Source organism: Colletes latitarsis, chromosome 1 (genome assembly GCF_051014445.1).
Source record: "Colletes latitarsis isolate SP2378_abdomen chromosome 1, iyColLati1, whole genome shotgun sequence".
NCBI lineage: Eukaryota > Metazoa > Arthropoda > Insecta > Hymenoptera > Colletidae > Colletes > Colletes latitarsis.
Window position 1 is genome coordinate 36,852,539 of NC_135134.1, and position 23,848 is coordinate 36,876,386.

At 32.7% G+C, this 23,848-nt stretch overlaps 5 protein-coding genes across 10 annotated transcripts; 2 read left to right on the forward strand and 3 right to left on the reverse strand.

The window, feature by feature from the left end:
- Positions 1-21: 21 nt before the first annotated feature.
- Positions 22-6,593, reverse strand: LOC143345636 (hydroxyacylglutathione hydrolase, mitochondrial-like). 5 transcript variants are annotated; one of them, XM_076773014.1, is made up of 5 exons: positions 6,574-6,593; positions 1,182-1,291; positions 671-1,013; positions 498-601; positions 22-422 (listed from the first exon to the last, which is right to left on the reverse strand). In XM_076773014.1, the coding sequence occupies exons 2-5, from the start codon at positions 1,227-1,229 to the stop codon at positions 150-152; spliced, it is 768 nt and encodes a 255-aa protein (XP_076629129.1). In that variant the 5' UTR covers positions 1,230-1,291; positions 6,574-6,593; the 3' UTR covers positions 22-149. The 5 variants fall into 5 exon arrangements, with proteins under 5 accessions (XP_076629129.1, XP_076629132.1, XP_076629122.1 ...); XM_076773017.1 differs by lacking the exon at positions 6,574-6,593 and adding an exon at positions 1,948-2,106 and having other exon boundaries at positions 671-914; XM_076773007.1 differs by lacking the exon at positions 6,574-6,593 and adding an exon at positions 1,948-2,106.
- On the forward strand, positions 3,285-5,710 carry LOC143345623 (ATP-dependent DNA helicase Q1). The gene is made up of 2 exons (XM_076772973.1): positions 3,285-3,631; positions 3,957-5,710. Exons 1-2 carry the CDS (start codon positions 3,544-3,546, stop codon positions 5,696-5,698), a joined length of 1,830 nt encoding a protein of 609 aa, XP_076629088.1. The 5' UTR covers positions 3,285-3,543; the 3' UTR covers positions 5,699-5,710.
- Tbc1d16 (TBC1 domain family member 16) lies at positions 6,584-11,051 on the forward strand. Its single transcript, XM_076772965.1, has 5 exons — positions 6,584-8,075; positions 8,154-8,493; positions 8,562-8,987; positions 9,068-9,361; positions 10,307-11,051. Exons 1-5 carry the CDS (start codon positions 7,199-7,201, stop codon positions 10,689-10,691), a joined length of 2,322 nt encoding a protein of 773 aa, XP_076629080.1. The 5' UTR covers positions 6,584-7,198; the 3' UTR covers positions 10,692-11,051.
- A 166-nt stretch (positions 11,052-11,217) lies between these two features.
- Positions 11,218-15,796, reverse strand: LOC143345633 (transmembrane protein 104 homolog). The gene is made up of 6 exons (XM_076772983.1): positions 15,444-15,796; positions 15,161-15,282; positions 14,966-15,095; positions 14,427-14,801; positions 14,170-14,347; positions 11,218-13,857 (listed from the first exon to the last, which is right to left on the reverse strand). Exons 1-6 carry the CDS (start codon positions 15,480-15,482, stop codon positions 13,160-13,162), a joined length of 1,542 nt encoding a protein of 513 aa, XP_076629098.1. The 5' UTR covers positions 15,483-15,796; the 3' UTR covers positions 11,218-13,159.
- An 830-nt stretch (positions 15,797-16,626) lies between these two features.
- LOC143344416 (actin-5C) lies at positions 16,627-21,423 on the reverse strand. 2 transcript variants are annotated; one of them, XM_076770469.1, is made up of 2 exons: positions 21,271-21,423; positions 16,627-18,716 (listed from the first exon to the last, which is right to left on the reverse strand). In XM_076770469.1, the coding sequence occupies exon 2, from the start codon at positions 18,695-18,697 to the stop codon at positions 17,567-17,569; it is 1,131 nt and encodes a 376-aa protein (XP_076626584.1). In that variant the 5' UTR covers positions 18,698-18,716; positions 21,271-21,423; the 3' UTR covers positions 16,627-17,566. The 2 variants fall into 2 exon arrangements, with proteins under 2 accessions (XP_076626584.1, XP_076626575.1); XM_076770460.1 differs by lacking the exon at positions 21,271-21,423 and adding an exon at positions 19,942-20,077.
- Between the last annotated feature and the right edge of the window lie 2,425 nt (positions 21,424-23,848).

A 23,848-nucleotide genomic window follows, 5' to 3' on the forward strand; every position in this document is an offset into this window, starting at 1 on the left:
TAATACAAAATAAACTATAAATAAGATTAATAAAAATTGATCATGTATTAAAATATATGACAATAAATAAAATTTTGTTTAGGAAGAACGTTTTGTGTTGAAAGGAAGAACGTATAATTACTGTTGTGACTTTTGTAACAGTAATAAATTTATACTTTGAAATTGTCTTTCTCCCTTCTAAGGAATGCCATAGTGTGAATTGGATCTTTTTGTTTGGCATGATCCATAACAGATTGTTCATGAACTCGCATAAATGGATTTGTTAATTTCTCATCTTGAATAGTACTAGGTACAGTAGGGCAATGTTTTTCGCGTTGTATATGAACTGATTCTATTTTTTGACGAATAGCTTCATTTTCAGGCTCTACATGTTGTCCAAATTTCAAGTTATTTTCTGTATACTCGTGGCCACAATACACTTTCTGTGGAGCATTCAAAATATTTTTCTTTTATACACAATATTGCAAATACAAAAGTAGACAGAATTGTCTACTTACAGTTTCATTAGGTAATGCTCCTAAAATCTTAATGAGTGCTTTGTACATTTGCTCCGCATCACCTTCAAAAAATCTACCACAGCCTCCAGCAAAGAGTGTATCTCCTATTCAATTACATCGATTACTTCTAAATAAACTTAAAAGTAAAAGAATATATGATCTTATCTCTTTACCAGTAAAAACTGCCGGAGGATCTTGATTTCCTGTGATATAATAACAAATATGTCCTCTGGTGTGACATGGTGTTCCAAGACATTGAACTTTTAGTTCCCCAATATTAAAACTATCATCGTGTTTTACTTTATGTGTAAGTGCCTCTATTCTATCATCGCCTCCATACACTTGTAGATTATCAAACATTTTACACAGTTTAGCATTTCCTCCAGCATGATCCCAATGGTGATGGGTAGTTAAAACCTTTGTCAAATTCACATTATTTTGTTCAACAGCAGTAGCAACACTGTCAGGATCAACAGGATCAACAATAGCAGCTTCCTTTGTTGTTTCGTCGATGATCTTTCAGAATTACAAAATTCGATGTTAAATTTTGTTTTAAATAATACAATAAAATTCTCTATCATAAATTTTAATTAATTTGTAATACAGTTGAAAGAACTATAATAATTTAAAAATTCTGTGTATTACTGAAAGTGAAAATGTAAAAAATAAACAAAAAATACGCACAAGATACATATAATTATCTTGAAGTGCTGGTAATATTTGAACCTTCATATTTGGTTGTGTTATTATTGTAGAAATTGTTGCGCCAAAATTATTTGTGGAAATACTTTTTGCTAAAAACGTAAAAATAATATATTTATATTCAAAATAATATAAACATTCTAATAGATATTTAGCTAAGCTATGCATTTGAATTCATAGTAAAAAATCAGTCCTATATAAAATAAATGCATAAAGCACATGTACATTTTACTTCAGTTATCATTATTAAGTATTTATGCAAAATTTATAACAATATTAATACCTTTATTTCAAGAATTATTTATCATCATTTAGTTTTGTTTTTAATGCTATGTCAGAATATTATTTATCATACAACGTGATTTTTATTATCATAAGAAATATTTTTATACAAAAAATATATATTTAAATGTACATATAAATGCAGACTCATATGAATAAATTATATAAAACAATCGCCATAAAATTTGCAATACTCCAATCGAATTTACTTATTCAAAAAATATAAATCATAACTTTCTTGAATTTAATAAATTAAAAATACAAGCATAGTAGCAAAAAGTATACTTAAAAACGGAATACCCTTGAAATATAGAGATGTTAACGTATTTTCAAGCCAAGGACTCGCACGAAATAATGCATTTAACATATTTACTAAATATATTTAATTTTGAACAAGTTAACGAGATTCCATATGTTTTATACTATCAATTACTCAATATTAAAAATCAGGCGAAACATTACTTGCCTGCTAACAACGTAGTACTATCAAGAAAACTGGTTTCAACCGATCACCGAAACACGATGTAATACCGGCGATAGGCATTAGGTATTAGGTTACGTACGTAGATAGAGATCCATCAATTCGTGCCGTTTGAGGGGAATACGACATAATACAGCATGTCACATATGTATGCATCCTCTTTTCTTTTTCATTAACTTATCGTGTAAAAAAGCAGGCTATCTTTTTCACGCATTTATGTAGAAAATGACATCAGTATAATATTCTAATCAAGTGAAAATGAATATTATATGATCTCATGCTTAATTATTTTAGAAAATTTTTAGAAAACGTATAAAGTTACTCTATGACGGATGTAAATTCAACTTAAATAAAGAGATAATCTTCTCAGTTATTGACAAGTTCCAGATATGAAAATATTATAGAGAATTCAATACTTCAAGTAGTTTTTAAAGTATCTGTATAATTGAATCCGTGAATAATTGTAAATGAAAACTTTTTGTTTCAACATTTAAATAAAAGTTAATAATTCTTAAGGTTCTATGTATAGTTTCTATAATAATGTGGAAGCCATCATCTTTGAGAGTAGACCTTTAACCGTCGTAATTTGTCCACTTTCCTGAATTTTTTTCTTGAAAATGCGAAGGATTTCGAAGGTACATATATGTATTCACCGAAAATGATTGTAATTGACGCCTGCAACCAGAAATAATTTTTTTAGAACGATTTGAAATTTTTTTTTCACCGAAAAATTTGGGCACCTGCCCTTGGTCGATTTTTCTTAAAAATTCGTTTTTGATTTATAATTATTTTGTTTAACGTTCTACAGAAAATTTATCTAATACTTTTATATAGGTACCTATGAGCTCTATTTCAGAAAAAAGTTTCATTAAAATATATTCACTATTGTAGGAGTTATGGCTGTTTTAAAATTGGACAATTTTTATGGGGGTTTTTTCACTTTACGGGGTTTAGGAACAAATTTTCGAATATTTATGGAATTTCTACCTATTCTTTGCCAAAATACGCGTTGTTTGCATTTTGAAACATTAAAATCGTCCAATCCGTTCAGAAGTTATGACGTTTTAAAGAAACACATGAAATTTTGGAGAGACGTTTCTAGTCTGAAATTATATTTTCGTAAGGTATTTTTTTCTCGAAAATGCGTAGGATTTCGGGGGTATGTGTAATGACCAAAAATTATTGTAATCGACCCCCGCAACCAGAAATAATTTTTTCATAATGATTTGAAATTTTTTAATTCAATTTTTTAATAACTTTTTAACGAAGCCTCAGTCAAGAAATTGATATTCTTAGTTTTCGTCTTATTTTGGCCTCTAGAATCTCCCATTAAAATTTTTCCCAGGGGTGGTCGAACACTCTGTATAGACTGTCAGTAATTAGACTTTACAGAAAAGGAGAGGGGATTGTATTTATTGCGTTAATTCTCCTCAAATGGCAAGAATTAATGGACACGTGTGCACACTGTCGGCGTCGAATTAACCACTGTTCACTACATGAATACAGACATTATACTGTGACCTAATTAGTCAACGATTTTGTTTAGTTATGAATGAAAAATAAAACGATTTTTCTAATTTAATGATAATTCATGTAAATAATTTTTTTAATTTATTTAAGATGTCTGCAAGTAGCTCGAAAGATATTATAACAGTAGATGAATATCAAGGTTTGTTATTAAATTTATAAGAAATGAACATTAAAAAGAAAAGATAAAACAATTTTTAATTATTATTATATATAAATGTGTGTAATGCATATAAATTTTTTATAAATTTTGATATATGTGTTTGCTATTATTTTATACCAAAGGACATTTTCGTTTATTCGATAACTAGTATTGAATTATGTAAACTTTAAGTAAATATATCTAATTACACTATTATAACTTTTAAATTTCATGATTCTGATTCTATTTTTTAATTTTAAAATATTAATATTTTATATACATTAATATAGATAAAAAATTCTACTAAATGCAATAATCTTTTCAGTTACTGAAGAAGATGAAATTGCCGCTATTGATTATGAATTGAAACAAATCGAGAATGAATTACAAACACTTGAAGATCGTAAAAAAATTTTAATTCAACGCAAAGAAAAGTTACGAGATAATGCACTTTTAAAAAAGAGTTTATCTGTATCGCAAAAGAATTGGAATAATGAAGATTTTAGTTGGTCTAAAGATCTTAAAAAGGCTTTAACGAATGTTTTCAAAATTGAAAAATTCAGAGAACTACAATTGCCAACTATGAATGCAATTTTGTGTAATGAAGATGTTATTTTAGTTATGCCTACAGGTGGTGGTAAAAGTTTGTGTTATCAGTTACCTGCTGTTATTAGTAAAGGTATTACGATAGTAGTTTCACCATTAGTTGCATTGATGGAGGATCAATTACATGGGTTACAAAAGGTTAATGTAAAAGCTATGATGCTAAGCGCAAAATGTAATAAAGAGAATGTTAAAATTATAATGAATGCACTTGTGGATAAGAACTCTAATCTCAAACTAATTTATGTTACACCAGAATATATGGCAAAATCTAATCGTTTTATGAATAAATTACAAAAAGCCTTTGAAATGAAACGTTTGGATCGTTTTGCAATAGACGAAGTTCATTGTTGTAGCCAATGGGGACATGATTTTAGACCAGATTATAAATTTTTAGGAATTCTAAAATCCATGTTTCCAAATATACCAATTCTTGGTCTGACCGCAACTGCTCCTGCTAAAATTATTGTAGATGTTCAGAAAATGTTAGATATTCAAGGTTGCTTGGTTTTAAGAGCTACATTCAATAGGCCAAATCTGTTTTACGAGGTTCGCCGTAAGCCAGGAGATAAGAATACATGTTTAGCTATGATAGAAAATTTATTAAAAAATAGATTCAAAGATAAGTCTGGAATAATTTACACAACTACTATTAAGGATGCAGAACAATTGACAACTGATTTAAGAACATTAGGCTTGAAAGTTGGATGTTATCATGCGATGCTAGAGGCTGAGTACAGATCAGAAGTATATTCTAAGTGGATATCTGGAAAATACCAAGCTGTAATTGCCACAATTGCTTTTGGATTGGGTATTGATAAACCAGATGTACGTTTTGTTATTCATCACTGTATTTCAAAGTCAATGGAAAACTTTTATCAGGAGAGTGGTCGTGCAGGTAGAGATGGAAAGAAAGCAGTGTGTCTAGTCCTATATAGACTACCGGATGTGTTCAAATTAAGCACGATGGTATTTCAAGATAAAGTTGGTTTACAAAATTTGTATAAGGTACTATCATACTGTTTAGATCAATCTTCGTGTAGACGTAGCATAATTGCAACCCATTTTGAAGAAACTTGGAATAAAAGTGATTGTGCAGAAATGTGTGATCATTGTCGTAAACCTAAAGAGAAGATAGAAGTGAATATAGTAGTATATTGTAGACAGTTGTATGAAATAATGACTAAAGCAGTACAAAGCGAAACAAGATTGACTGCCTTAAAACTTATAGATGCTTGGTATGGTAAAGGTGCATCAACTTTACGGGTATCTTCCGTACCAATACCAAGGTTTACAAGAGAATCAGGTGAAGCTATAGTAGGACATTTACTTGTAAATGGTTATTTGCAAGAAGATTTTCATTTTTCTGCATATTCTACAATATCGTATTTGAAACGTGGTCCCAAAGCAGCATTAGCACTTAATAATAACCATGAAATACTTTTTAATTATGAACTGCATTAATGTATATAATTACATTAGATTATCTGTGATAAATATTCTTACAATAGTAATGTAATTTTGTGATACAGTATCAGTAATAGTATTATTATAAATAATATTTATAAAATTCCTACTATAATCAAAATTTATAATTTTTACAATGTCTTTAAATATGCACATTAAAAATGCAAAAATTTGTTGACCCCTAGGAAAAATAATGTTTCCAGAAGTCAATAAACATTTTCTAATATACGTGTATTGTTTACATTTTTAAGTAGTGTTTTAGATAATTCGGGAAAAAAAGATCGCATCTGTAACAAGTTTTGGTTTGCTTTTAATATAAAAATGTCTTCGTAAATGTCAACGCGAGTGTAATCTATCATCGAAAAAAACTTTTTAAAATAAATTTTATAAATAATATGGGTAAAAATAAAAAAGTAATTCAAATATATGTAATACAAAGAAAAAATCAATAAAAACAGCATATACGCGTTGAGCAATGGTATGTCGGCGGCTTGGATAGTAAGCCAACCACCAGGTTCACGATCAGATGGAAATATTGATCCTGGATAAGGGGCATCTGTGTTCCGTCTGTTGGCAAACACGTTTTACCACATCGTCACTGAGCAGTGGGTTAAAGTGATATTCGATCTATAATTCATTCATTGTTAGAAATTTAACAACAAGCGTCATGTAATGGTGGTCAATCATGAATGGTGGTAATAATCGTTTTGTATTTTGTGATGTATGTACGCACGTTTTTCCGTGCAAAGCTCGTTCGTGCATACAACGAACAGTGACGTGTCATCTATAAGTTATTAATTTATAAATCCATTCAAATGGAAGGTAACTATATAAAGTTTCCTCGAGAATTTTAAACATAAAAGAATTCTCACCGTCTTTGGTCTTTGTTATAAATTCGACGAAAGTTTGGCAATATGTTATCTTCTTAACATAAGGGTAACACCGTACAAGTAGAGACTAGAAACTTCGGAATTAAGATGCATGCTTCTCCGTATATGTATATATATTATCAGCTTTGTGTATGTATCAAGGCTAATTGGCGCGATAACTCGCTTGCATGCTTAAATAGGCATATGATAGCGGGAAACGTAACAGATTGAGAAATCAGTTCATTGTAGCATTTCGATGCAGCTGTATTCGCGCGCTTCTGCGCGACGAAGTTTGACCCCTGCAGTTCCCATGCCCTGCAGGAACATTGAAGTATTTCGCAAGAATCATCGAAGGGAATCAGTGGATCTGGTACTTCCAATTCTTACGCGTATACTGTGCTGTTGTTACAAATCAAGACTGTTTAGATTCATAACGATTCATTGATTCACAGTTGGATATAAACAATGCCTCGTAATTACTCTAACGATCGTCATTCGGGTCTTTTTATAACCCTACGACAATTGATAATTGCGTGAGAAATTTTTATCTCGAATAATGAACATTTCAAACGATGCTTTCGTAAAAGTAATTAAATGACTTGGATGCACCAATCTGCCTCGAACGAAGATGCCTCTGCCAAATATTCTCAGAAAGGCAAGCAGTTACATCTTAGGCGACTGCAACCAAGACAATCGCCGTACTATGTACCACGATGGCGAGGCGTTATTTTGTAAAAATAACGTCTGCGTTCATCCCCCAACATTAATGAGACAAAACTCCGATGTGGTGCATCATCCTGGATACATGGCCATAACATGCAGATTTAATAAAAATTCAAATATACCAACGCTGCATCTTAGTTGGATTCCTAACAGTACGCTTCGCAAACACCCGACGACATTAGAAAATTTAAACGTGAGAAAACTTGATTGCGTTACTCATCGAGACATCGATGTCAGTTCGCATCATTCTCAGATATCTGAGGAAAGCTGTGATTTAAAGTACGAATATGAAAGTGCGGGAGACAAAGTTGATGTCTGTTTAGAAGTGAAAGAACCTATAAATTGTGGAGATTGCGAGCGCATTTGTTCTGGCGGATTTCCACGGAATTCACGCCTTGAAACTGATGACACGAAAACGAAGAATGATGTCAGAGAAAACTCGTGCGACGATCAAACCGTGTTTACATCAGAGACCAAAGAATCTTCAACCACCGATGCCTCTCAACAAACGAACCATTATCAATCTAACAGTTCGCCAGTTACCATACACGAAGAAAGCGATCATAGTATTAATTTGAATCGTTTGCGCTCTGAATCTTTGGGCTTGAAATATGACGAAAGTCGGCATTATAAAGATAAAAAATCTATTGAAATTCACGAGAACGATGGAAAAAGCATCGACGAAGAACTTAGATATCCGTATTGCGATGATATCAGTCTCAAGAGTCGTAGTATGTCGTTAACCTCTACGTGCAGTTTATCTGTTGGTATAGCTTCAGATGGTATGTAAATGATTATATCGATGATTTTACTCTGGGTTATATATGGGTTATTAACGTGTAAAATTTACCTTTTCTTAGCCGAAGAGATTCCATCATGGATGAGGTCGCCAGAACTTCTGGCTTTGCAGCATAACCTCACATTTCCTGAAAGTGCAACAGCTTCGCCGGTGACATTACGTAGAGCACACAGATGTAGAAGATTTTCTGTCGATCTCAGTGAAATGAGATCTCTAAGGTTATTCTTTGCTGACCCAGCCTGTACCTCTGGTCAATTAGTAGTTGCAAGTAGAGAGAGTCAATATAAAATCCTGCATTTTCATCATGGTGGTTTAGATCGATTGGCAGCGACTTTACATCAGTGGCACCAGTTGCTTTATCCACGACTAGATACAGATGCTGAAGAAACCCTACCATATAGGTAAGATTTCATTGATACCATAACTATTGATATTCTGTGAGATATTTATAAAATTTACTGTGATATAGGCATTTCATGGTATGCAGACCAGAGGTAAGTCGCGATGAGTTGCATCCAGAGGAAGGACAAGTACCAATGATCACATCGTTAGCTTGGAAGGATTTATTGAACGAAAGAGGACAGGTAGAAGATGATCTTGCCCTTCGTAAAGGAATATTCTTTGGTGGATTGGAACCTGCGTTAAGAAAAATTGTATGGCCTTTTCTGCTTCATTGTTATTCGTATCCAAGTACTTATGAAGATAGGGAACAGATCGACATCATTCGTAGACAAGAATATGAAGAAATACAAAAACGTAGAACAAGCATGAATGCGGAACAGGCAGAGCATTTTTGGCGAAATGTTGTATGTATTGTAGAGAAAGATGTTGTTCGCACTGACAGAGGAAATCCTTACTATGCAGGAGAAGATAATCCAAATATTGATGTAATGAAGTATGTTTACTTATTATCAATAATAATTTATAATTCTGTTTGTTTATTATTAATAATATTAATATATTTTCTTTTTACAGAAATATTTTACTGAATTATGCAGTTTATAACTCTCGATTGGGATATACACAAGGTATGTCCGATTTGTTAGCTCCATTGCTGGCAGAGCTTAATTCTGAAATTGAAGCCTTTTGGTGTTTTGCTGGTTTGATGCAAAGATCTGTAGCTGTATGCACACCTACTGATGTAGACATGGACAGAAATCTGTGCTATTTAAGGGAATTAGTTAGAATAATGGTACCAAACTTTTATGCACATCTTCAAAAGCATATAGATGCCTTAGAACTTTTGTTTTGCCACCGATGGATACTTCTGTAAGTACTAAATTCAATAACTACGGAATGATTCTTCCGTTAGAAGTCCCAAAAGCAGTCAACACGATAACCTTTGATGTCGCTACTCTGTTTCATTAGGTCCCAGTTTCTGAAACATTGTAGCAACAAAAACTCATCCAAAGGTTGTTGCCATGAAGTTGACTGCTTGTGAGGCCTTTCAAACATAATACAGTATTTTTTTATTAAATGCTTGATCCTCCCCCCGGCGATCTTGGATTCAGTAAAGCCAGTTCGGTTCACCTTTTATGAAAACCGAAAACTTTAGCTGTTACAATGTACCAATGCAGTAATGCAAGATTAAAATTTTTTTATTTTTATTTTTTTTTTGTAATAAATTTTGTTTTCACATATTGGTCAAAGTTTTCTAATTAAAATGAAACTAAACATGATGTGCGTACTCTTCTAGAAATCCATTTTTGTAATTTGTCAGAACAACTATTTGACAAATGTTAAGTAAAAGTAGTTCAAATTTTATCATGCTTGATTCCATTTTAAACAAAAAAACTTCGCTAGTATGTTAAATGAACTATATCAAGAAAATGGCGAACGTAAAGAAGTTTTCATTTTGCATTGCATTTGCAAATCGATACACAGGCATTTAAATTTCTTTCAATGCTCAAACTCTCATTCTTTCTTTGTCTTTCGCTCGTTATCCTTCTCTATGGCTGCAGAGATTAATCGAGATTCTCGAGCTACGAGCACTTACCAAAAAAATACTGTATACTCGGATCAACGAGACGAGTCAGCAAACGAAAACAAACATCCCTAAATGTGACTCGTAAGTGTCCTTTAGAAACCAATGACTGCAACCATAGCATCGACTACATCGAGCACTTTGTTTTTCTTCACTGACTCGTCTCGTTGACCCGAGTATAGTTTGATTGCGTACAAATTTGTTCTTACTAATTACTATATATCCTACAGGTGTTTAAAACGAGAGTTCCCCACTGAAGTAGCATTAGTAATGTGGGAAGCTTGTTGGGTTAATTATTTGACAGATCATTTTCATCTATTTCTTTGTCTTGCTATAATGTGTGTTTATGCAGACGATGTAATAGCACAAGATCTTAGAACAGATGAAATGCTTTTGCATTTCAGTTCCTTAGCTATGTATATGGATGGAAATCTCATATTGAGAAAGGCAAGAGGCCTACTTCATCATTTTCGTCAGCTTGTACGTTTACCATGTACATTAGCAGGACTTTGTCGCCAATGCGGTCCAGGAATGTGGGATAGCACTCATGACCCTGTTATAGAATGTGTTGGTCATGACGATGCACCATGTCCATACTTGAACAATTATGAATAACGACCTAAATTAACGAAAGTGGTAAAGGCATCCTACTGTTAAAGCTTTTAAATTATTCTTACGTTAAATAATAAATTAAATACTACTCTTACGTAAATTAAATAAGTTATATAAGTCACAGTTGACTAAATGTTGTAAGTAATAACAGAAGTTGATGAAAGTAATATTTGACTTATATACTGTTTGTATGAAGAAATTCTTAATCAGTTTAATATGAAACACAAAAAAATTATACGTTTACATCGTGATGAATCTTATTTGCATAATTTTTTGATATACATATAAATGTCAATTTGAGAATGTTTGACAAGATAAACTCGATAATAAATAAGAAACAGAAAGACATATCCTAAAATTCAATGTTATATGAAGTTTGTTTAAAATAATCTTGACAAATTTTAATAATGATGCATCTACAACTCCTGTAAAACAAAAAAGTATTATGTACTAAATAATTAGGCAGAACTCGTATGATTATAATGAGTTCTGACCGAATACCTGTAGTACAATTAAAGACTGACGACCAAAGGAGAATGGAGTAGTACAAGCATCCTAGCTTCAAAATTTCCAAGTAGAAAATGAAGCTTTTTCATCGTGTAAACATCGTGTTATTTATTTACTACAAACGGAAATGTGCCATTTTAGAGCTTGGTACAAATTTGTGAGTCTCGATCTAAACATAAAATCTAGTCTGACAGCAGCAAAATAAATCAAATATAACTTAATATAAGTATTGCATAAACATTTATTACAAGTCTGTTCAAAGGTCTTGGTCAATTAATGATATACGTGTTCACTTTGGGATATTTACCTCTGGTATTTTCAATATTTTTTTCTACAAAACAATTTTAAATTTATTGTTAGTTGCACACATTCGCTACATACAATGTATCATTTTCATTATTAAATATAGCAAATTTCTTATAAATAAAACTACAACACAAATTTATACATATTATAAATATCTTGATGACCATTTCTTTTTCTTATTTTCGTAACCCAAAGTGTATTCATACTAGTCTATTTGCTCAGAACAAATCAAGAATATAAAATAATAAAGAAATACTTCATACTATCTTTTAAATTATTTCACCTTTTATCTAAATAGATGTTATGTTGTCATGAATATATGAAAAAATGATTATTTATGTGGTATCTTACAACTGAGAAAAACTCTATTCAATAATATTTAGTAAAATTGTAAGATTTCATACAAATAATTTAGTGCTTTTATTGTGCCACTTTGTGTTGATAGACTATTAAAGAGGAATCTATGCGTGTTAAAATTTGTTCTGATAAGTCTAACTAAGTATGACATACAAATATAAATAAATAGAAATATGTATATACATACAAAAATAAATTTAAATAAGCTTATATAATTACTTATTTCTTTTTATTCATTTATTTTTAGAAAATATATGTATACATATTTTACTTATTGTATACTACACTTACACAGGTACATGGTATGAGAGGCATATTGTGAATACTTTTTAGGCAGTTTTATACATACCATGTATAAAAATATGTTCCGCGATATTGAAAAGGAAATTTATTCAATTAATAATGTGTTTTTAATCTTTTTTGCTTTTCCTGTATACTTATCATATGAAACAAAATATGTGCTAGAAAATCGCAGAACCGAGTTCCTGTTTGAGTGAGAAACACTGAATAGGCCATTGCCATTTTTTAATGCTAAGTACATTCATTAATTACAAATCTATAGTTCTGGGTGAACTTTCATACCATTTAATAGTTCAGAGAATATTAATAGTTGGCCACCAAATATCACTTGTTTGAAAGACATTTTATGTACAGTAGACACTGTATTAACAATAATATATACTGAATAAAAATATACCAAAGATAAAAGATATATACAAAAATTAACTTAAATTAAGCTTATCCATTTGGCTTGTACATGATTAATCCTGACTTGTGCCAGTGTATTGTCAGTTTGTAGTAACACATTGTGTTACGAATATTATTATTTTTTCTTATGTGAAAAAAAGGATTTTTTCTGATAATGGTGCTAATGGAAAGGAAATAATAGAAATAACATTAATATCTCCTAATATCAATGACAGTCATTCATCTCTACTGACATTCTATATCTAAATTATCCTTCATTTTAAATAATAAGTACAACAAAATTTTTTAAAACGGTCGTTTACATATTAGTAACTTGTTACTAAAGTTGTTGAAAATTTCACATATTTTGATCATGATTCTAACGTTTAAACAAAATACTTTAAATATTAAAATCATTAATATCATATTAACAATTATGAAGGCTATTGCAAATGATTAAGTTTTAGATTCAATGAAATTATTTTAGATACGTATATATCCTGTTGTATTTAAAAATTTTTTAAATAGAATAATTTATTTTGCACCATTATGTAATCCCTTTTTTCTTCTAATGTTTTTGATTTTATAATTTATAGCTTTTTATTTAAAGTAGATTATTCTGTTAATTTCGTATGCACTTGCATAAAATTGACAGATACTAAAATCATGCAAGCGATAGACCAAACTACAACAAATATGAGCCAATAATTACTAGAAAACGGACTTGCAAATTTGTTAACAACACCGAGACCTATAACTTTATTTGTTTTTTGTCTAGCATAATACACCAAAAATGTTGGAATCAAATACTGAATTCCTGCTCCAGCATATGATCCTGTAATTTCAACTAATATAGATAAATCTTTGGTGCTCAAAGCAATTAAATATGGTGGCAACACTGCCAATATTGGGAAGACAATTTTGTTAAAACACGAATAAGATGCGTCCTCGCCGCGGAATAGCGATTTTAAATTATTTCTAAGAGTAATAGCTATAATTGGAAAACTCGTACTTAAAGTAAATACTGGAAAGAGTGCCAAAAAATATTCTATAAGAATAATAAAAATATTATTACTTTTGGAACAATCTCCAGACCCGCGGGGACTAAAGTCTAACGTGTAAAGATCATCTAAATGTTTAAAAGCAAATGCTCCGGTTAATGCCAATAAAAGATAAAAAAATGCTATCAAAAAGTAATCCAGTGCTAAAAATCGACTTAAAGTAGACTTATTTTCAATTGGAGCGACCAAAGCAGGTAAAGAATGATGACACATAAATGAATAAATACAGGCACCAAATAAAGTAGGAATACCTGAAATATATATGTGTAATTACTTTATTTATTCATATGCCGGAAAATAAATATTGAATAGTTCTAGAAATTGAAACTAACTGTAATACATTCCCGAGCAAAAATACAAAAAATTGACATAGGAAAAAGTTGAACCTCATATGGGAACTATTTTCTAAAGATATAATTTTTTATTTTGCAAAAATTTATTTTCCCATTGCAGAATTCGACTTCTTCTTGTATTAATCTATTGCATTTTACTAGGAAAAGAAATACTCATTGTCCGTGTTTCTAGAATCACTGTATATTTGTTAATTATACCAACGAACTTACCAATAATATTTGCTGCTGGAGGATTTCCTTGTGCACCATGAATGAATAGATTTTTTAAAGCATATACGATCATGATAGTAAATGCAAGCCATCGCATTGCTGATGTTAATAGTTGAAGATACTTGGTCTTTTGAATATTAAAAAATACAAAAGGCCCCAATAACAAAACAAATATACTCTAAAAATAGTATTTACGTTACTGGATGAGAACATAGTAATTAACAATATGTGTATTTAAATTTTCATACTTAACATACAAGAAATATCCTATATGCATGTTGACGATTCAGAGTATATTCTTCCCAACAAATTTCAGTATCTGGTATTGTATCATTACACGTATAGTTCATTGGCTGATAGGTACAAGCAACATCAGCTAGAGTCTTTGCAACAGCTGCTCCATAAATACTCAAATCTCCATAAAGATACGTAACAAAACACAGATAGAATAGAGTTGTACCAAACTTATTAAAGAAAATTGTTGCCATCTGACCCATTTCTATTTTATCACAAATTACATAATATCGATATGTCATGTCTGCACAATCAGGATTAGTTAAAAATGGTGTAACAAGTGGAGTATCTTCTGAATCTGAATTTGGCGACCCAGATTCACCTAAACATTGTTGTATCTACAATTGAAAATTAGTAAAGAATATAACTTATATTAATAAAAAAATTATATTGAATGACTAGTTCGAAAAGTAGATATATCCTGTTGTATTTAAAAAGTATAATGTTACTTATAAAAAGAAAAACATGCATATAGAACAAGAGATTGAAAAATTTTAGAAACCTCAGATTCTGATTCGTTGAAAGACGAATCTTGAGAAAAACATACTCGTTTTCGATGTTGAATGTGTCGCCAAGTTACTATAGCATTGGCAGATGCCATTACCTCGATGACAAATGTAACTGTGATAAAGCTACAAATACAAAATATCACATAATTACAATTTGTTTTTAAAGCTGATGGAATTTAATGACATACCTTATGAATGCTAATATTAAAATTATGCTTAATCCAAGAGCCCATCCTGCTTTACTAAAAACAGCAGGTAATGTTAAAGCCCCAGTGCCAACGATTAAGTTGAAAACATATATCAAACCGACCTGAAATAATTAGTATAAGAAACTTTATGCATGAAAAAAAAAGCAATCGTAAAATACCAGTAAATTATTATTATTTAATCGTCAATTTTTATTTACGGTCAAAGGTTATGTGATACCATATGTCAAAAGCACAGTAACCCGAGACAAGATTGTTGGCTTACCCACGTCGAATATTGGTCGCCTGAATTTTGATCGGGCATCTCGGCTTCAGTTACAAACTAAAATGAATCAGTCTGTCCGAGATGCTTTGTGTTGTTGTCGTGCATGTCATTGACCTAGCTATCGTTTTGTACTTTTCCAGTGATAAGCGGAGAGCAACTACACCGAGGGCACACAAACTACACGAAACTATATTATGTATCTATTCTTCGATTTGAAAACTATTTTATCTATAGTTCACATGTTAAAATCTGATTTTATCATAGATTCTACTTCTTTTTATTATCGTGGTAAAATTTTAGAATCAAATATGTATTACGCAAAAAATGCATTAATCATAATTTAAATTTAAATCCGTATCAAACGTATAGTTTATGACGCGTGCAATCGATTTGGTAACCAAAACGAACTGTGCTGCCAACTAGTTGCTGATTGTTAACTAACCCATGACTGACGATTTAAATATTCTTGCAATGTATGATACTATAAATCATATTTGCGCTACGTAATTTTAATTATATAAATGTACTATCTATATTTTGATATCTCTCAAACATGGCAGAATTTCAATTGAAATAAAAGAAACTGCATTCCTTTCTAATTGATAATTATATCTTTATTAAGATTAAGTTACGAGTATTTGAAACATTAAATATATGGTTTAAAAGCCTATCTTTTTAAAGTAAGACACGTGTTTAAAGATCATTAAAGAAGCACATTTGAAAATTTACTATAAATAAAACTATTTGTTTCATATTAGTCTAAGGTAGCAAAACTTAATAAATCGGTATTTAAATATGTAAATGAATTACGCTAATTGAATGTCTTCAATCGTTAAATTTATTACAGAATTCGAAGATTATTAAAGACATTTTCGTAAAAGGAGTAACAGATACCACTTCATTGAAAATAATTTTTATTCGACTGAAAATATAAACCTAATTCTTAAGAGTAATATAAATTTTTACCACAAATCTTACGTTACAATAATGAATAACGCCAAACAGTACAAAAGCTACATTGTGTATAATTACTACGTGAATTCATGCTAAATGAAACGAGAAGTGATGATCATTCTTTTAGCGCATTTAACTACGATATATATTGGATTGGAAATAAAGGACACGATATTCAGTAAAGGGTATTGGAAAACTGCAATTTTAAAAAACACAAGAATCAAAGTAATAATGTTTTTAAGAGTTTTATTTTATAATCCCATAAGTCTAAACACTCTTTAAGGTGTGTATGTACGTCAATGGTCTTGCACAATACAATGGGAATAAATTATAATACTTTGGCTACGCTTGCGGGGTCGAAACCGTGTCTTTTTTTCGTTTGAGCGAGCGTTTGTGGGATACTTTTCTGGGTCAGCGGTCTCCCCCATTATTTAAAAAAAAAAAAAAGAAGAAAGGAAAGAGCCATCTTTTCCCTCAACGATTGATAACAGTAAAAAAGGAGAAATTAATAATAAGTCGAAGGCTTATCTCTGCTGGGAATGATGAAATGTCAAAATATCGGATACAAATGTCTTAAATACCACGGAGCAGAATAGCGGAATGCATTTAATCGGAGGATATGAAATCAAGGAACCTTTCGAGCGGTAAGAATCCTCGGTATTGGATCCCATCTTGCGTTGAACGATACTTGGAAATAATTTATGCAATGTTTTTCAGCTCAAACTCGCGAATATTAAATTATCAAATATAGCATATGCGAGAAAAAAGAAAAAATTATTTTCGATTATAGAGTGGAAACATCGCAATGACATAAAAAAGATGTTCTCGTGAGGGTGGTTAGCTAGAAGCTACCGTAGGCATGTTATTTGAATATATAATACAAAGGATTCAATAGGATAGGAGGGTGTTTAGGGATTCGGGGAGGTACGTTTAAGATATAATAGTGTCTAATTAAATGATGAAAAATGAATGGAGCAAAGATGTTTAGGATTGCCTCTGCGCTAATTATGTCCCACGTACATCCGAATCGAAAGAAGCTACCTTCGCCCCGGAGGAACCAAAGGACAATTATTGCGGAAGTTGATGTTACGTCCGCCTGTGAAACGAGACAGAGGCCGCTCTCGGGGTTCGGGGAATGATAGTATGCAAGAGGATTATCGAAGATGCGCTTAGAAGCACTTCCTGTGAACGATGGATGGTCCAGATTCGTCGTATTCTTGCTTAGATATCCACATCTGTTGGAAGGTAGACAAAGATGCCAAAATTGACCCACCGATCCATACGGAATATTTCCTCTCAGGTGGTGCAATGATCTTAATCTTCATAGTTGATGGAGCTAGGGCAGTGATTTCCTTCTGCATTCTGTCGGCGATTCCAGGATACATGGTGGTACCTCCAGAAAGGACCGTATTGGCATAAAGGTCTTTACGGATATCGACATCACACTTCATGATGGAGTTATACGTAGTCTCATGAATACCACAGGATTCCATACCCAAGAAGGATGGTTGGAAAAGAGCCTCGGGACAACGGAATCTTTCGTTGCCAATGGTGATGACTTGACCGTCAGGAAGCTCGTAGCTTTTTTCCAAGCTCGATGATGACGCAGCAGTTGCCATTTCTTGCTCAAAGTCGAGAGCAACATAGCAGAGCTTCTCCTTGATGTCGCGAACAATTTCACGTTCGGCTGTAGTAGTGAAAGAGTATCCTCTTTCAGTAAGGATCTTCATGAGGTAGTCGGTCAAATCACGGCCAGCCAAGTCCAAACGGAGAATGGCGTGAGGCAAAGCGTATCCTTCATAGATTGGTACAGTGTGCGAAACACCATCACCGGAGTCCAGTACAATACCGGTAGTACGACCGGAAGCGTACAGCGATAGTACAGCCTGAATAGCGACGTACATGGCGGGCGTGTTGAATGTTTCGAACATGATCTGTGTCATCTTCTCACGGTTAGCCTTAGGGTTGAGGGGAGCCTCGGTAAGGAGAACTGGATGTTCTTCAGGGGCCACTCGAAGCTCGTTGTAGAATGTGTGATGCCAGATCTTTTCCATATCATCCCAGTTGGTGACAATACCATGCTCAATCGGGTATTTCAAGGTAAGGATACCTCTCTTCGACTGAGCTTCGTCACCGACATAGGAGTCTTTTTGCCCCATTCCAACCATGACACCTTGATGACGCGGTCTGCCGACGATAGACGGGAAGACGGCACGAGGCGCATCATCCCCGGCAAAACCGGCTTTGCACATACCGGATCCATTGTCAACTACGAGTGCGGCAACTTCTTCGTCACACATGTTTGGTTTGTTGATTTATCTGTGAAAACAACAGAGATTGTTAATTATACTTTCCTTGATATTATGCAACATTTAATTATAGCTTTTTAGATAATGTTACTCAATTCAATTACTCATTCTTACTAAAATGCATGTCTTTTGTATTTCAATTCAAATTTCAAACTATTCATTTATTTAACAGTGAATACTCGTATTTCTATTAAAAGTAGCATGTATTCTTTGATTTAATCTTTATTTCAAATACATAAATCAATTTTCCTATTTACTTGATTTTTTCTTATTTTATTATTTATATAAACGAGTGAAATTTGTCTTCAAGAATAAATTAATAACTAATAATTCTTTCTTTGCATATAAATTCGTAATACAATTTCTCATTGAGAGTTGTTCTTCATAATTTATATTATATAACTTTCTATTGATTAAATTATTAACATTTAATCCAATATAAAAATATGATTTTGAATGTCGTAAATTTGTTTACAACATATTTCTGTGCGATCGAAGTGGCAAGTTTGGCAAATGCCATGTGTTATGAAACAATATTTCAAATATTTTCAAGATGGCATCGTAAGACACGTAGCACCAACTATGCTATTCAGATAGTGAAAAGTAAGTGTTAAAAAATAATGCATTTAAATTTTAAATTAAATATTCTCTTATATTTATGTAAAATTAAAAGCAGCATTTTTAGAAAGAAACAAATTTACGTAATCTCTAGATGTTTCATAAACCGCCGTTACTGAAATCGCACCCTGCCCCGCCCTTCCCCGGTGTTAAACGGTCAATATCCGGCATATGCTTTCAAAGAACGAATTTTTACGAAACGTAACTCGACGAGAAATACGAATTTTAGTTTTGACAGAATACATTATTGCAAACATTTTGCTGCAGGATTTTCAATAATGAAAACCGGTATTTCGCTGCGAGAAGGATTTTCGGTTTTGCTCACACGCAGTCACTAGCGCAAAATTTTAATCAATTTTTATAGTAAATGTACACCATCGTATTGCAATTTAAAGAATACGACACAAAACGCACTAAATATGACACAATCGTATCTTGAACCTAACACCACCCACTTCTCAATTTGTAAATCCACGTTTGGATGTGCAAGCAACTTGCCGAAGTTAACTATCGCCCACACATTATCCATAATTTGTTGCACTGTCGATTTAATTTCGCTCGAATCGATCTACTGAATTGCGAATTAAATATCACTGAATTTAGGATGGTTAACTTACGTTTTTCGTTTCGTATAAAAAGTTATGTACAAGTTACGGAGCTCGGGTCTTTGGATGTGACACTGCTGCACAACCGACCGATCTAGCACCAAACACAAAGTGTAGCTGACAACCGGCTTGCAGTGTATTATATGAGTCGTTGTTCAGGACCCCCACTACTCAGCGATCGGCCAATAAGGGCAGGACACCCTCAGCCAATCCTGGCTTTCTTTACCATATATGGAAGTGCTCTGCCACGGAGGGGTTTACCCCCTCCCCCCTGCCGCTCTTCCCCCACGCCCTCATTCGAAGTGTGTCTCACCACCCTTCGTGAATGCATCCACCAAATTGACCGAACCGCACATCTTCGATCTTGCCAATGTTCTCTTTCCCCCGCTATGAAAGTTTTGTCACGATCACATTCAATGTCAACTGATTTTTTTCTCTTGAGCAATAAATAATGATTTCCGGCATACAGGCACGCATTCCTTCTGTTACTTTCCTTGCAAGTTAGATCTATATAAATTATTTTACACGATTTCAACGCTCGTATTTAAATATTTTTATACATTGGCACTTTCATAAAAAATATTCAAGTTGCTTTAATATTACGTATAGAAATCAACAAATTCTATTACTAGTAACTAGTAATTCTCCATGCATTATAAAAAATCCATTAAAAATGTTAATACTTAACGTAATGGAATGCTTCAAATTCATAGAACTTTTCAAAATATAAAAGGAATCTTAAAACCGTTCTTATAATTCGTCGCTATAATCTGTTAACTGTAAAATTTTAATATCAAGTTTTACCAGTGCTTTTCTTATGCTCTGTTTCAGATAATACAAAAAAATAATAGGTAATGACCTCAAAGTAGTGTTATCGAAAATACTTAAATTTCGAAGGGTTGTACGAAAAATAAATATATCGCAGACACTTCCACGCCTATTAATATTCTTATTTTTCAACCAGTAACTGTTTTAAGCTTGGCATTTCAGTTTTATGCCGTAACGCTCTACGGTATACTGCTATTAATAAACGACCGCGTCGCGACCACCTGCCTCGTAAAGCGTATACGTCAGGAACCACTTGACAACGACAACCTGTCGGATCGTTCCGGTACGTTCTCTCTTTTCGAAGTAATCTTAACAAACGTAAGTCTTTCAGCAAATGGAAGCTACATCGCCAAGATTCAAAGGCATAGAGAGCAACGCCCTGCCATCATGGCTGCTCGTTAACCGGCATTTGTCCTCGATCTTTTCAGCGTTAAAATTATGACAGATCACCGAGAAACGCACTTAATTGATATTAAACTTCGGCGAAATATGCAAAATTGTACAAGTACTCACCTTTTGAAACAGAAAGCAACCGAAGAAGTGGTCGATCGTTAATCGGCTAAGGGACACCACAAGGATTCTATCGACACGACGAAGCGAGACTCGAGAGCCGCGAGTTGCAAGCACTGTGAGCGAGATCGTGGCCGGTACCGTGTCATATGAACTCGCCCGAAGGTGTGGTCGGCATACACGCTGTTACTGTTTCAAGCGATCCTGCATATCTTCTGTATTTTCATTGTGGTTCTTAAACTTATGCGTAAAATATAATTCATTGAACGACGAAAGTTCGATACATCGAGGATTTTATAATTATTTGTTTATTTTAATGTCATATTTCACAATAGCGTTTTACAAGACACCCCTATCTCGGAATGGATTCGTCCAGCCGGCTGCCCCACCGCTTGGATTCACAGCTCTTGCCATATATGGGCATAAAACGAAAGCGGCTCGCTGATTGGTCCGTTGGCCGGCTGCCGGCTAGATTCTCCAAATGCCGCTTCAAACTGTACGATACGGGGAGCATAATGCCTTCTGGAAGCGTACACTAGCGTAAGGGCTTTCCTGACTAACCGTCAGAGCTTCTTGCAGTAGTGTGCGTACGAATGTATGCGAAGATTACAAAGTTCTTTGTGTGTGTGTGCGTGCGACCAGTACCGGCAGTAGGTATAAAGATGAGTCAGAAAAAGTTTTGTTACATACTTTGGAATGGTCAACATTTCCTTTTATTTCATAGAGGCTGTAACACTTGTTACTATGATGTTTTGAATATTTGCTTGTACTCAATGTATAGCAGATATTTTCAAATTAAATAACAAATTTTATTTTAAATACAAATATATATTCTAACAAAGTCGACAATATTAATAAACATATTCTTTATCGATTTTCCATACGATAAAAATAATTACTTTTGTTTAAAGTTAGTGAATCGTTTTGAAAAATTATATATTGCGTAACAACTACTTAATTAAATACAGTATATTTGTTTAACTAAAATGATTCTAGAGATCCTTGAATACTTTATAAAACTGTTAAAATAGTGAATGATTTCGATTGTTATTTATCAGGTCTATGATATAATATACGTAGTTGCCTCTTTTCTTCCTATTATATGATTTTACGTAATTTTTACGGGTATTACAAAATAAAATTTCATCGTACTGTCGATTAAATTGATAACAAAATTATTATTTGAGCAATAAATACAACATACGTGTTTGTTTTTAATGTGATGAGCATTGCTCAAGTAATTCCAAGAATTTTGTCTGTCCTTCCTCCAGGTATATTCCTGAGTCAGGTAGACTGGCGTATTTGATGGGAGTGGTAGACTCAAAGTAAATTGAGGATTGATAAATTATTTCTTGTGTATTTATACTTGATCATATTATTTAAAAAAATATTTATGCACCGATATGATTTTGTACTTGGTATGCTTCTCTTGTTCAATACTACTTATAGTATTATTTGTAAAATTCATGTTAAAGAAATATAGTTTGCAAGAACAGTCCTAAAACATCATTTGGTCTGGTCTGATTACCTACTTCTATGTAGTGTATTCATCCGTCAGGTTTCATTTTGCAGCAGGGCACATGATGTTTGCTAACGAAACGATGTATTTTCTGAAAAGTGAAAGAACGGCTCATGTTGAATGACCAAACGAAGTTGTCGCACATCCTCCCACTTAATATGTGGTGTGTGCCATCTCGGCCGCCTTTTTCATGAAACAGAAGCTAAAAATAGACTCAAGGGCGCGGATAAGGGTGCACTGGACTAGTCCACGTCACATAAGCCCTACGGTACGACCCTATCGCACTGTGTTTGTGTTCATCCGACAGAAAACGCTGTAGTGTACGTGAGTGCAGTGTCTGCTTCAAAATCGATACACGAGTCGTGTAGTCTACTATGGCAAGCCGGACTTGTGACGGGAAACCACGTGGTGACGAAAACGTCAAATTTACGGACAGTTGTCCTGCGTGTTGTTTCTTCTAAAGGGTATTTTACAATTGATATCTTTCTTATCGATTGTTATTACGTAATCACTTCTCACTATTAAAGTACGTTATTATTGATAGATATCGGTAGGATTTTTAGTGATGCATTGAAAATACACCATTATGTGTAATTTCTGTAAAAGAGTTTATAGCTGCAAAGGAATTCATAACTGTTTATGGATATATTTTACATATTTGACATGTCTGACATTTTTTAAATCACTTTGCAATTGATTTTTAATCAAGTATTAACGGAATCTTTTTTTTAAAGTTACTAGAATTGTTTGGAATTTAATTTTGGAATATGTATTTATACTCGACTGTTGTTTATTTAAAGAATAAATTAAATAAACGTATACGCTTTTATAGATATTACTCTCGTCACGTCCCTTTGACGAAATAGTGCTTGGATAATATAATCGGTGAATCATTTGTATCTAATAAAAAATCGTACCGGGTGATTCACTGGTTGTGGTTTATGAAAACTTGCCAAATTATATGCTCGATTTTTTTTGTTATATGGAATTTCACATACGGCGTTTACATTATCCATGCCTTTATAAGTAATCATTCTCTGCGTTATGTGTGTGAAATTTAAA